Below are 13,343 nucleotides of genomic sequence, written 5' to 3'. Positions count from 1 at the left end.
GACAGCATTGTCCCGCAGCAGGGTGGGTTGGTGGCAGAGGTATGTGGGGCCGGGTGTGGGGAGGGGTGGGGTGCCACCTGCCTCCGCCACAGGGGGTTGGGTGGGCATGCTGAGCGTGGGATTCAGGTCTGAGCAGGCAGAGGCAGCGGGCATCCTAGGATGTGAAGTGGCCTTGAGGGACTGGCGGGCAGAGCAAGGGCCCGCCGATGAGGGTGCAGGTGGGTGCTGCAGTCACACCCAGGAGCCCGAGAGGGACGAGGTCCCCAGTCGGGGGCGGAGTGCAGGGAGACAGGACGGAGGAGCCGGAGCGTCAGATCCTGGCTGTGCCCCTGCTGGCCTGCCCTGAGTCACAGCTGTGAGGGGGCCGTGCCACCTGCCTCAGAGCTGTGGTGAGGGCTGAACGAACAAGGTGAGGTGTTCACAGCACCCAGCACAGCCTGGCCGGTGGTACACAGTCTGGAAGCCCAGTTAGTGCTGGTGCGGTTTCTGTGATGTGCCTGAAACCGTGTTACTGGTCTGACCAGGGCCAGGGGTCAGCGTATGACCATGTGACCAGGATCAGGGATCAGCGTGTGACCAGGATCAGGGCTCAGCATGTGACCAGGGTCAGGATCAGGGCTCAGCATGTGGCCAGGGTCAGGATCAGGGCTCAGTGTGTGGCCAGGGTCAGGATCAGGGCTCAGCGTGTGACCAGGGTCAGGATCAGGGCTCAACTTGTGACCAGGGTCAGGATCAGGGCTCAGCTTGTGACCAGGGTCAGGGTCAGGGGTCAGCACATAACTAGGGTCAGGGCTCAGCGTTCAACTTGTGACCAGGGTCAGGATCAGGGCTCAGCTTGTGACCAGGGTCAGGGTCAGGGGTCAGCACATAACTAGGGTCAGGGCTCAGCGTTCAACTTGTGACCAGGGTCAGGGCTCAGCATTCAGCTCGTAACCAGGGTCAGAATCGGGTCAGCGTGTGACCAGGGTCAGGATCAGGGCTCAGCACGTGGCCAGAGTCAGGGCTCAGCAGGTGACCAGGGTCAGGATCAGGGCTCAGCACGTGGCCAGGGTCAGGGCTCAGCAGGTGACCAGGGTCAGGATTGGGGCTCAGCAGGTGACCAGGGTCAGGATCGGGGCTCAGTGCATGACCAGGGTCAGGGCTCAGCATGTGGTCAGGATCAGGGGTCAGCTTATGCTGTGGTCAGGGCTCATTTGTTTGGGGAGCTCTGAGCCACGGTGGTGCTGGAGCCACGACAGGGCAGGGATGGTGCTGCAGGAAGGGAGTCGGCGCATACACTGCACGGCGTGGCAGGGAGACGGAGGGAAGCGGGGTTCACACAGCAGGATTGACGTGACCATGCACACAGCGAAGAGAAGCCCTGGTGGGGGGACCCTGGAGAGGCTCAGCACGAGGTGATGGGGGCAGAGAGACCAGGGGCCAGTCAAACTGAGGATTAAGACGTCACCTGTGAGGCAGTGACATCTCAGCTGAGAGCAACACCGGCCGTGTGAAGGGCAGGGTCAGAGCACTGGGCAGAGCCCACCCTGGGCAGAGCCCACCCTGGGCAGAGGGCCCGGAGCAGCCCTTCCTGACCGAGCCTGCCGGGTCCGTGGGGACCTGTCTCTCACCCTTGAGGTCTCCAGTGCAGCCCTTCCCAGAGGCCTGGCGTTCCCTGGTACTCCTGCCCACCCATTTTGTCACTCGTTCCCTCTCTATACGACCCAGACCCTGATCCAGACCCTGCCAGGCCAGGACTGAAGGATGAGCCAGGTGGAGAGGGGGAGGGAGCGGGCAGGCAGGTGGGCGGCTGGCGGGTGTGAGTGGCTGCCAGGCCCGATGAGGACAGGTGGAGGCAGATGGCCACGGAGCAAGCGTGAGCCACTTACTCGGCCACCCGTGACCCACGTGGCTGGCAGTGTCCTAGAAACGCTTTCTGGGGTCACCCTGCCCCTCACTGACCTCCCAGCATGGGCCTCAGGGTCCCCATGGGACAATTGTGGGGTGACGGGACTCCAGTCTCTCAGGGCCCCCATGTCGGGGTGTGAGCTCTTGGTGGGGGCAGTGGCACTGTCCTTTCTTCATTGGCACAGAGTGCAGTTGGGGATGGCTGAGGTGGGCGAGGCCACCGTGCTCGCCCGGGGTCCCCAGGGGCCTGCTTGGAGGAGGCTTCCTGGCTGAGAGCCGTGGGTTGGCAGTGTTGCCCACAGACGTGTGGCATTCCCCAGGAGGACGTTGGGAGCAGACGCCCCAGCGAGCACAAGGCCCAGTTGGGCACTGGACCGGGAGGCATGTTATGGGCAAGGCCTGCGGGTCTGCCGCACCGGCACTGAGCCCGAGGGGGGCAACCTTACACCTCACCTTGACCTGGGGGAGGAAAGGGGACCATGCCCCCCCACACTGAGGGAAGCCCCGCAGTCACACCCATGCCCCATCCAAAGCCCTAGGGCTCCCAACAGGCTGGGGGCAGCTGAGAGGCCAGCAGATGGCCAGGCCTCACTGAGGGCCAGAGCTCGGAGTGCCATGGGCCAGGGGTGGGGGAGACAGGGTTTGCTGGAAGGCGGGACAGGCTGACCTTGAGTGCCTTAGGGGCTTGGCCAACCCTCCTGTCCTGCTGCTGTCTGCCTGGGGAAGTGGCAGCTAGGGCAGCCAATGGAATCCCAGTGGGTGGGGCTCGGCGCCTACCCTGAAAGTTAAGGGACTGCTAGGCTCAGAGCCACGGGCACTGGCAGTGGTCCTGAACCCCCTTTTCCGGGTCCCACCCACTCCTTTTGTGCAAACAGGCATTTATATTGGAGCTGCACCCCGGGCCATGTCCCCAGGGGCAAGAGGGTGTCATCTTGAGAGTGAGGGTCTCTAAAAAGCCCCTCCACTTGCAGCCATGTTGTCCCCACCATCTTTCCCATGACTGGGAGGCAGCATGCTGGGGAAGGGCCACAGAGCCCAGTCCACAGCCCCCGAGTTATCGGAGTTCTGGACACATCCGGCCGTGAGCTCCCTCAACAGTGCACGCTGCCCTCCTGCGTGTGCCTGTGGGCCCCGGGCCCTGGGGTACAGTGTGGCCGCACTGTGGACTGTGGGTCGGCCGTGCAGCCCATGGGGCAAGCACCTGGGTGCACAGGCAAGGCCCCGAGGTGGGCATGAGAAGGCAGTAGGCCCAGGGCATCGGATCACAGAGCTAGGAGGGCGTTCTGACATTGCGAGGGACCTGGAGCTGGGGGGGGGGGGGAGGGACCTCTAGTGGCTTCTTATAAAATTACCCTGCTGCTGAGAAAAGAGCTCAAGACGGCCAGATGCAGGGGGCCTTGTTTGCCAGCCCCTGCCCCTCACTCTGTTCTCTCCCCGAACCCCAGAACATGGAGAAGGTGGTGGTGCCGTCGGTGACACTCATCGTGGGCTGTGGCGTGTCGTCCCTGACCCTGCTCATGCTGATCATCATCTATGTCTCCGTGTGGAGGTGGGAACCCCGCAGGGTGGCGGGGCACAGGGCCGGGGGGGCTGGGGGTCCAGAGAGGGGGAAGCGTGGGTCTGTGCGTGGCCCGGGGCCCGCTCCTTCTCTCCTTCCCAGCCGGCAGCTCCCGTTGCCCCCGCTGCCATCTTGGGTGGCGACACCCCCACCTCTGCCTTTCCACCCTTCACCCCTCCCTCTCCCCACACTCCCCCCGCCGCCCCTGTTCCAGGTTCCTGACTGCCTGCTCCAGGCACGCTGGTTGGGGTGCCTGGTGGGTGGGGGACCCAGGCCGGGGTCAGGGCTGGACCGACTGTGCCTCCCGGCTCCCGCCTCACACGGGACTCCCATCTCCTCCTGCCCTCTGAACGCTTCTCCTGGCAGTGCCAGCCCAACCTGCTCCCCCACTGAGCACCCTGCCCCTTGACCACTGGGGCCCCCACAATCCCGTGGCTTCACTGTCTGTCCTGTCACCTAGACGTGCCAGGCCACGGCCTTCTCAAAGCCCAGGCTTGGGTCGCAGTGTGGGAACCTCAGCGTAGTCCCTACCCCCCAGCCCTGGACGCTCTCTGTCCAGCTTGGGCCCCTGGGGTGCAGGCAGTGTGGGTCAAGGTGTGCCATGAGGACTGCTCTCTGAGCTGGTCACTAGCCTGAGTGAGGGGTGTGTGTGTGTGTGTGTGTGTGGCTCTGAGCCAGGCCCAGGCAGACACAGAGGTGTGTGAGAGGGTGTGAGTGCAAGCATGTGGCAGGGGACATGTGCCACCTCCCTGCCCCCAGTGCCCTGCTCTGCTCTGAGCCTTACTGCTCAGAGGCTTGGGACAGGGCGGGTAAAGTCAAGGTCACCTGCCTGCCCCCAGTGCCCCGCTCTGCTCTGAGCCTTACTGTGCAGAGGCTTGGGACAGGGCAGGTAAAGTCAAGGTCACCTGCCTGCCCAGCAGCCACCCATCAGGCCCAGCCAGGACTCCCAGTGTGTCCGGCTCCGTGGGTAGGGCAATGCCAGCCAATAATTGAGCTGACATCGCACCCTGGGGCCAGCGAGGAGAAGTCGATATGGCCAGTGGGAAGGGGTGGCTGGGATCTCCTGGTGACTGGGTGCCACGCCCAGCAGACCTCTGTCCTGCTTGAGCGTGGAGGCACCAGGAGGGTCAGCGTCCAGTGCCCCTGCCCGGGCCACAAGCCCCGGATCCCCTGTGGACATGCTTCGCCCTGGGCCTCGCCCCTCCCGAAGCCTTCCTTTCCCCGGATTCTGGGGAAGGGGCACGGGGCAGCCACACAGCAGCTCTGAAGATTTTGCCTGCGGTTCTCAAAGTGCGCCCTTCCTGCGCTCTGCTGGCCGTCACTGTCCCAGGGGGCTGCAGCCAGGACCCCGTCCGGATGGTCCCATCAGGAAGTGGAGACCTAGAGAGGGCACGTGACACGCCCAAGGTCACATGTCATAGCAGGCCACGTCTTGGCCTTTGAGGCTCTGCTTGTACCCTCAGCTGTCACAGGCCACTGGGGAAGCTGTGTTGAGACACAGGAGTGAGAGTGATGATGGCCTAGCTCTTTTAATTCAGCCACAGCCCTCGACCCATCTGACAGAGGGAGAGACCGTGGCACAGTGGGGTTGAATCGCTTGCCCACGGCAACACAGCTACTGTGGGCATAGGCTCTGCAGCCCCCACTGGGAGCCACTCAAAGCCAGCATCAGACAGAGGGTCAGGGCTGGTGAAAGCTGGGAGCAGGGAGCCAGTGAGATCCCGGGAGTGAGCTGTGTCTGAAGGGAGAGTGACAGGGACAAGGAGAAACATTTTTAAAAGATGAGACATCCCCAGCAGGAGAGGGCAGCTATGCTCAGTGGCTCCCCAGGGCTCTCCCTGGCACTTAACTGTGCTGGAATTTGGTATATGGTGCAGTGGACGTGGTGATGGTGTGATGAGGATGGTGGTGATGGTGGTGGCGATGACAATGGTGATGATGAGGATGGTGGAGGAGATGGTGATGAGGATGGTGGAGATGGTGGTGATGATGGTGGAGATGGTGATGAGGATGGTGGAGATGGGGGTGGTGGAGATGAAGATGATGGAGATGAGGGTGGTGGAGATGAGGATGGTGGAGATGAAGATGGTGGTGATGAGGATAATGGAGATGAGGATGGTGGTGATGAGGATGGTGGAGATGGTGATGAGGATGGTGGAGATGGGGGTGGTGGAGATGAAGATGATGGAGATGAGGGTGGTGGAGATGAGGATGGTGGAGATGAAGATGGTGGTGATGAGGATGATGGAGATGAGGATGGTGGTGATGAGGATGGTGGTGATGGAGGTGACAAGGATGTGTTGATGAGAATGATGGAGATGAGGATGGTGGTGATGGTGGTGACGAGGATGGTGGAGATGGGGGTGGCGGTGACGAGGATGGTGGTGAAGGTGATGGTGGTGATGAGGATGATGGAGATGGTGATGAGGATGGTAGAGAGGATGGTGGTGATGGTGGTGACGAGTATGATGGAGATTAGGATGGTTGTGATGGGGGTGATGAGGATGATGGAGATGAGGATGGTGGAGATGAGGATGGTTGTGATGGGGGTGATGAGGATGATGGAGATGAGGATGATGGAGATGAGGATGGTGGTGATGGTGATGACGAGGATGGTGGAGATGAGGATGGTGGAGATGAGGATGGTTGTGATGGGGTGATGAGGATGATGGAGATGAGGATGGTGGAGATGAAGATGGTGGTGATGAGGATGATGGAGATGAGGATGGTGGTGATGGGGGTGGTGGAGATGAGGATGATGGAGATGGGGGTGGTGGAGATGAGGATGGTGGAAATGGTGGTGACGAGGATGGTGGTGATGGTGGTGACGAGGATGGTGGAGATGAAGATGGTGGTGATGGTGGTGACGAGGATGGTGGAGATGAGGATAGTGGAGATGAAGATGGTAGTGATGGGGGTGATGAGGATGATGGAGATGGGGTGGTGGAGATGAGGATGGTGGTGATGGTGGTGATGAGGAGGGTGGGGATGAGGATAGTGGAGATGAAGATGGTGGTGATGGGGGTGATGAGGATGGTGGAGATGAGGATGGTGGAGATGAAGATGGTGGTGATGAGGATGATGGAGATGAGGATGGTTGTGATGGGGGTGATGAGGATGATGGAGATGAGGATGATGGAGATGAGGATGGTGGTGATGGTGATGACGAGGATGGTGGAGATGAGGATGGTGGAGTTGAGGATGGTTGTGATGGGGGTGATGAGGATGATGGAGATGAGGATGATGGAGATGAGGATGGTGGTGATGGTGATGACGAGGATGGTGGAGATGAGGATGGTGGAGTTGAGGATGGTTGTGATGGGGTGATGAGGATGATGGAGATGAGGATGGTGGAGATGAAGATGGTGGTGATGAGGATGATGGAGATGAGGATGGTGGTGATGGGGGTGGTGGAGATGAGGATGATGGAGATGGGGGTGGTGGAGATGAGGATGGTGGAAATGGTGGTGACAAGGATGGTGGTGATGGTGATGGTGGTGATGGTGGTGACGAGGATGGTGGAGATGAAGATGGTGGTGATGGTGGTGACGAGGATGGTGGAGATGAGGATAGTGGAGATGAAGATGGTAGTGATGGGGGTGATGAGGATGATGGAGATGGGGTGGTGGAGATGAGGATGGTGGTGATGGTGGTGACGAGGAGGGTGGGGATGAGGATAGTGGAGATGAAGATGGTGGTGATGGGGGTGATGAGGATGGTGGAGATGAGGATGATGGAGATGAGGATGATGGAGATGAGGATGGGGGTGATGAAGATGATGGAGATGAGGATGGGGGTGATGAGGATGGTGGGGATGAGGATGGTGATGATGGTGGCAGCAGCAATATTTGCAAGGAGGATGTGACACCTGGTCTTGGTATGCAGCAGGACCCCAGTTTTTGTGACGTGAGGCCTTGTTGGGCACTGACCATGGACTTCCCACCCTCTCCCACAGGTACATCCGCTCAGAGCGGTCCGTCATCCTCATCAACTTCTGCTTGTCCATCATCTCCTCCAACGCCCTCATCCTCATTGGGCAGACCCAGACCCGCAACAAGGTAGGTGGCCTCAGACCTGCCATGCACATCCTAGTGTCCCCAAGCGGGGTGGGTGAAGAGTTGACGGTGCCAACCCCATCAGGGGCCTGGACCCAGGAATCCCCAGGAAGCTTGAGGAGGAGGGGACCGGAGCCACTTGGCATCGTCCCTGGTCGTTGGTGTGCAGGGTCACACAAGCACCCATCTCAGGGCCGTGGACGAGTGAACTGCAGACTTGACCTGGTCATCACTGCGGTCCCTGGGCCACTCACTCGGGCGGGCGTGGGGCCCAGGGAGCGAGCCCCTGTCCAGCCTCCCCACCCGTCTGCCCGCCTGCCCAGGTGGTGTGCACGCTGGTGGCCGCCTTTCTCCACTTCTTCTTCCTGTCGTCCTTCTGCTGGGTGCTCACCGAGGCCTGGCAGTCCTACATGGCCGTGACGGGCCGCCTCCGAAACCGCCTCATTCGCAAGCGCTTCCTCTGCCTGGGCTGGGGTGAGCGGCTGCCCCGCCCGGGTGGGCGGGCCCGGGTGGGCGGGCCTTCCCCCTCCCCCTCCCCCTCCCCCTCCCCCTCCCCCCTCCCCCTCCCTCCCGGGCACTTGTCCTGTCATGGAACTGGTAAACCGCTAACACCGAGCTGAACTTGAATTTTAGATAATAAGTAACTCTTCAGCATAAGTATGTCCTGTTCAATATTTAGGACGTATTTATAGCAAAAGAATATTTCCTTTTCTATCTGAAGTTCAAACGTGACTGGGTGTCCTGTGTTTTAGTTGCTAACCCAGTGGCCCTGTCCCCAGTTCTGCTGGTTCTCATCCCTGTCCACCTCCTGTCCCCTCACACGCTCAGTGTCACCCTCGGCTTGGAGCTTCACCGTCACATTCCTGGCCCTGCTCCCCCGCTCCACGGCCACCCTCCACATGCACAGCTGGGATGGTGGGGAACCAACCCTGTGTTTCGGTCCCTCCCTAGGGCTCCCTGCACTGGTCGTGGCCATTTCCGTGGGATTCACCAAGGCCAAAGGGTACAGCACCATGAACTAGTGAGTCAGGGTGGGGTGGGGATGTGGCGGGGCCACGCGCACCCTCCGGGCCCTCCCGCTGCCTTAGGAGGCGACGGCTGGCTGGGCCCCCATCTCGCAGATGAGAAAGCCGAGTCTGGGAGAGGGTGAGGCCCCGGAGCTGGAGGCCAGGCTCCTCAGGGGGCCGCCTTCCTCCCGTCGGTCAGCTCCTCCGGGCAGTGGGCAGCAGCAGCGAGAGAAACAGTGTCGGGGCTGTTGGGGCCTCCCGCCTCCTCCTCGGACAGGTCCGCTAGCCCCTCCGAGCCTCAGTTTCCCCATCTGGTTGGGTGTCCACCCCACACCAGTGGGGCTCCAGGGAAGCCCTCGATAAGGCCTGGCAGAGCAGGCGGTCGGGGGGCCTGTTCTGCAGATGAGGTCACTGAGGCCCTGGAAGGTCAGCCCTTGACCACCAGGCCGGGGAGCTTGGGGTCATCCTGGAAGCAGTGCGACTTCCCAGGCTGGGGGAAGGGAACCGAGGCCGCAGGGGCCTTGGCTACAGGGATTGGGGGGAGGGGTGGCCAGAGGCAGGAGTGACCCATACCGACTGTGCCAGTGCGGCTCACTGTGGAGCCCCCAGGGGCAGGATGTGGTGGGGCCCTGCAGCAACGCCCCATCTGGGCAATGGGGCGGGCAGCGGACGTGAACGAGGGAGGACCTACTTACAGGGAGCCCAGTGGGGTGAGTGCTGAGCGGAGGGCTCAGCCAGCCTGCTGGGTCAGGGGCGGGTCAGAAGAAGGTGGGACATTGAAGGGAGGTGCTTGAGGATGAAGAGGACTTGGTTTGACAGACAGCACAGGGGAGGCTGCTCGGGGCCGGGGTTGCACACAGAGAGGACAGGACCCTCGCTGGGTTCACAGCTCCCGTGGCCACCGCAGGGGTGTGGTGGAGACTCTCGGGGAAGAGTGGGGCGCGGGAGGGCCCGGCCAGACGTGTGAGCAGAGGACCGGTGTGGAGGCCGCGTGCTAAGTGGGCGGGCGGAGGACCAGACCTGGGACCCTGCCCAGTGTTCGGGCATCTTGTCAGGAAGGGAAGTCTGCATGTGAGATGGGGAAGGACTGAGAGGAGGGGGTGGGGACAGGCAGAAGGGGGCGGTCAGGGCAGCTGGCTCTCTGCTGTGTGCCTCCGCTCTGGGCCTGCTCTGCCTCCATAAACCAGGGGTGACGGTGCCTCCTGGGTCCCCAAGGCCCTGAAGCCAGAGAATGAATGTGAGGGTCCCGCACTTAAGGGCGATCCGTCTGTGCTGCACCCCTTCCGCCCCTCTGAGCGTCTCGCCTGCCCCCCTGGGAAGCTGTGGTGCCCACCCTGTGCGCGAGCGGGGCCCTCGCCTGCCCACTAACCAGCCTGTCTCCCTCCCCAGCTGCTGGCTCTCCCTGGAGGGGGGACTGCTGTATGCCTTCGTGGGACCAGCTGCTGCTGTTGTGCTGGTACGGAGCCCGCCCCGTGGTCCCAGCTCGGGCCTCGGGCTGCACGTGCCGTCCCTGGTCACGGGGCCGTGGGCCGTGTCCACAGTCCCCTGCTCTGCCCTCGGGCGGCAAGGGCACAGAGGCTGGGCTGTGGCTGTGGCCTCTTATTCCTGTGAGCACAGTTCGCCTGATTCTTGGAGACCAGCTCTGTACCTGCCAGAACTGGGCACATTTGCCCAGTGAGTGATCGGGTGGGTGTGGTCAGGGGGAGAGCTGGAGGGCTGGAGCCGCGAGAGATGTGCGACACTGCCCAGTGGCACCAGGGTCATTGTCCCCGGGGTGCGGACGAGCAGGGGGGAGCCTGGGCCTGGGGCTCCTGCCCAGGACTGTCCCCACAGCCCAGACTGGACCCCAGCTCCTTCGTTCCCGGAAGGCGTGGGCAGGAGGGAGAGGCTATGTGCTGTGTGGGCACCTCAGAGCAGCAAGTCAGGGGCCAGGGCCATGTCAGCAGGCGCCCCAGGGTGGTGGGAGGGGCTGCAGTGGAGCCCGGGCCACCAGGTCCCCTCTCTGGATGTATCCTGCCTTGCTGTGGGACCCCCACTCTCACCAGCAGGAGGCCAGAGGAGAGGGGAGAGCCCAGGAGCTCCAGGGTATGGCCGTGTCTGAGGGGCCTCCTGGGGACACTTCTCTCAGTCTCCGGTGGCAGTTGTGCAGCAGCACGAGAGACTTCCCTTAGCACCAGGAAACACTTCCCGGGGGGCAGGTGCCAGCCCTGGGCAGTCAGGGAGGGTGCCTGGAGGCTGGAGTGGGCCTGAGTTAAGGGCTGCAAAGAGCTCCCGGACAGCGTATGCAGGAGCAGTGCGGCCCCAGGCGGAGCCGGGACAGCGGTCCTGGGTTGGGGCGAGTCCCCGTCATGGGCAGGAGGCGGGGGCAGGGACCCTAAGAGCTGGAGGAGCGCGGGGTGAGCCTAGGTGTGGCAGAAGCCGCTAGAGGTTCCTTCTGTGCTCTGGGCAGGGCAGGTACCCCTGCTGTGTGCTGGGGCCAGCCTGCTTGCATGCTCACCTGGTCAGCCCCTCTGTGGGTGGGGACAGGCTCTCCCTGACTCCAGCCAGACCACTGATCTCTGGACAAATGGAATCGCCGCTTCACAATCTGCAGCTGACCACAGTGGAGATGGCAGATAGTCCTCTGGGCTGGCCCGATGGCCGGTTCATCCCACAGCAGGACCGGGCCCAGGGCGCCCGCCCCATCCAGCCTGTAGAAGGAGACCTCCGTCACCCTCTGAGCCCCCAGCTGGGTCAGCCTAGCCCGTCCTCATGTCCACCCTGCCTGACAGGGCTCTCAGGTCATGGTGGAGCCTGTCAGGTGGGAGGGTCACGTGGAAGGCTCGAGCATCGATGCCCAGCCTTACGGGGCGTGAGAGGGGTCCATGTGGCATGGAGGACCCCAGCTCACAGGAGGAGATGGCGGGTGAAGGGGCATGAGTGTGGGCGAGGCTGGCAGAGCCCGCTCTGGTGACTTTGCTTCTCCTGGAGCCCCTGACCGAGGACGAGGGGGCCCAGCTGTGGGCAGAGCATTAGCAAGGACCCCGTGTGCAGCCGGGTGCCGCCCTGACCTGGGCGTGTGCAGACACCCCCACACCCTGCCCTCTGCCCGCAGGTGAACATGGCCATCGGGATCCTGGTGTTCAACAAGCTTGTGTCCAAGGACGGCATCACGGACAAGAAGCTGAAGGAGCGGGCAGGGTAGGACCCAGAGCTCACCCATCCCTGAGCCCCAGCGCAGGTGGGGAAACTGAGGCACCGAGGTCTGTGCAGGCACGCAGCCGACCCTGCCGTGCTCGGTGCCTCAGCTCTCCATCTGGCCCATGACAGGGTGGGAGCCCTACAGGGTGCTCAGAAATAATGGAACATGGCTTTCAGAGACCCCACCTCCGCCCAGCTTCCCCTCCCCACCTTGGAGTTGGGTGCCCACCCTGCGGTGCCTTCAACGTAGGGAGAAGGGGAATAGTGGATGGGCCTGGATGTCCTACCTGGGAAACTAGCCCAGAGAGGGCGGTGTCTGGCAGGAGGGCACACAGCACTGCAGATGGCAGTCTGAGAGGCGGGGCCATGCCCAGCAGCCAGGGGGAGTGTACTTCAGAGGCTCCTGCCCCTCCAGCCTCCGAGGGGACGGGGCCACCAGGTCACAGCCGGGGCTGACAGCAGGGACAGGCCCTGCTCCGTCTAACCCCAGCCCTCTGAGCCCGGCAGACCCGGGCAGGCCCCGCTCCGTCTAACCCCAGCCCTCTGAGCCCGGCAGACCCGGGCAGGCCCCGCTCTGTCTTACCCCAGCCCTCTGAGCCCGGCAGACCCGGGCAGGCCCCGCTCCGTCTTACCCCAGCCCTCTGAGCCCAGCAGACCTGGGCAGGCCCCGCTCCGTCTAACCCCAGCCCTCTGAGCCCAACAGACCCGGACAGGCCCCGCTCCGTCTTACCCCAGCCCTCTGAGCCCAGCAGACCCGGGCAGGCCCCGCTCCGTCTTACCCCAGCCCTCTGAGCCCTTCTCACCCTGCTTGTGCCTGCTCTATCTGTCCCTCAACCTGGCTGGTGTCTTTGTCGGGACCCCCAGTCCCTTCCCCCTCAGTCTGTGCCATCTTGCTCAGCCTGTCTGTCTGTCCCTCAGCCTGGCTGGTGTCTTTGTCGGGACCCCCAGTCCCTTCCCCCCAGTCTGTGCCAGTCTTGCTCGGCCTGTCTGTCTGTGTACCCCCCTCCCCCCTCTGCTTCTCCTGCTCTCCCCAGTGAATGAAAGCATCAGGAAACCACCCCCTGGGGTCGCTGGTGAGTTCTGGTCCTGGCTAGGAACCTTCTTGGAGGAGGCCTGTGACCTAGGAGTCCCGACCGTGGCTGAGGGCCTGGCCTCCTGGTCTGTGGTCTGGGAAGTGGAAGTGGCAGGCCTGCTGTGACCCATGCCCGCAACACAGCCACCCACACACGTCCCCTGGACAGTCACACAGTAAGGAGGCCCCAGGGCTGCACCCCGCCCGGCTGAGTAACTGGGGGCAGTTTCTGTCAGTTGGTCACCCTTGATGCAGGCTCTGTCATGTCCCCATCGTACAGCTGGGCAGACTGAGGCTCAGGCTGGGTGAGCGCAGGCGGAGCAGGGTTCGAGCCGGGCCCGGGGGGTGCTAGAGCCCAGCCTGTCCGACAGCTGACTGCCTGGTGGGGCCTCTCCCTGCTGCACACGGGTGCGGGCTCAGGAACACGCCCCGACTCGCCACACACCCCGTCTCCCCTCACACACACGCAGGGACCCCCACAGGTCCCTGCCCAGGCAGCTCAGGGACCACCTACAGGGTCACTGATCAGACAGCTTCCTCCCTCCCGGGCGGGCAGCGTGAGGTCAGGTGAGATGGGGGGGGGG

The 13,343-nt window shown here is 62.9% G+C and overlaps 1 protein-coding gene across 4 annotated transcripts in view; it reads left to right on the top strand.

Moving 5' to 3' along the window:
• The window catches only part of ADGRB1 (adhesion G protein-coupled receptor B1), an 85,390-nt gene that overhangs the window by 57,221 nt on the left and 14,826 nt on the right, over positions 1 to 13,343 (top strand). For all 4 annotated transcript variants that reach the window (XM_066265554.1, XM_066265553.1, XM_066265555.1 and 1 more), the window contains 6 exons: positions 3,333 to 3,436; positions 7,401 to 7,503; positions 7,824 to 7,974; positions 8,452 to 8,521; positions 9,897 to 9,963; positions 11,602 to 11,687. In XM_066265554.1, coding sequence (XP_066121651.1) covers positions 3,333 to 3,436; positions 7,401 to 7,503; positions 7,824 to 7,974; positions 8,452 to 8,521; positions 9,897 to 9,963; positions 11,602 to 11,687 — 581 coding nt within the window. The remainder of the gene's footprint in view (positions 1 to 3,332; positions 3,437 to 7,400; positions 7,504 to 7,823; positions 7,975 to 8,451; positions 8,522 to 9,896; positions 9,964 to 11,601; positions 11,688 to 13,343) is intronic.

Source organism: Saccopteryx bilineata, chromosome 3 (genome assembly GCF_036850765.1).
Source record: "Saccopteryx bilineata isolate mSacBil1 chromosome 3, mSacBil1_pri_phased_curated, whole genome shotgun sequence".
NCBI classification, from domain to species: Eukaryota; Metazoa; Chordata; class Mammalia; order Chiroptera; family Emballonuridae; genus Saccopteryx; species Saccopteryx bilineata.
This window is presented reverse-complemented; position numbering and strand designations above follow the sequence as displayed.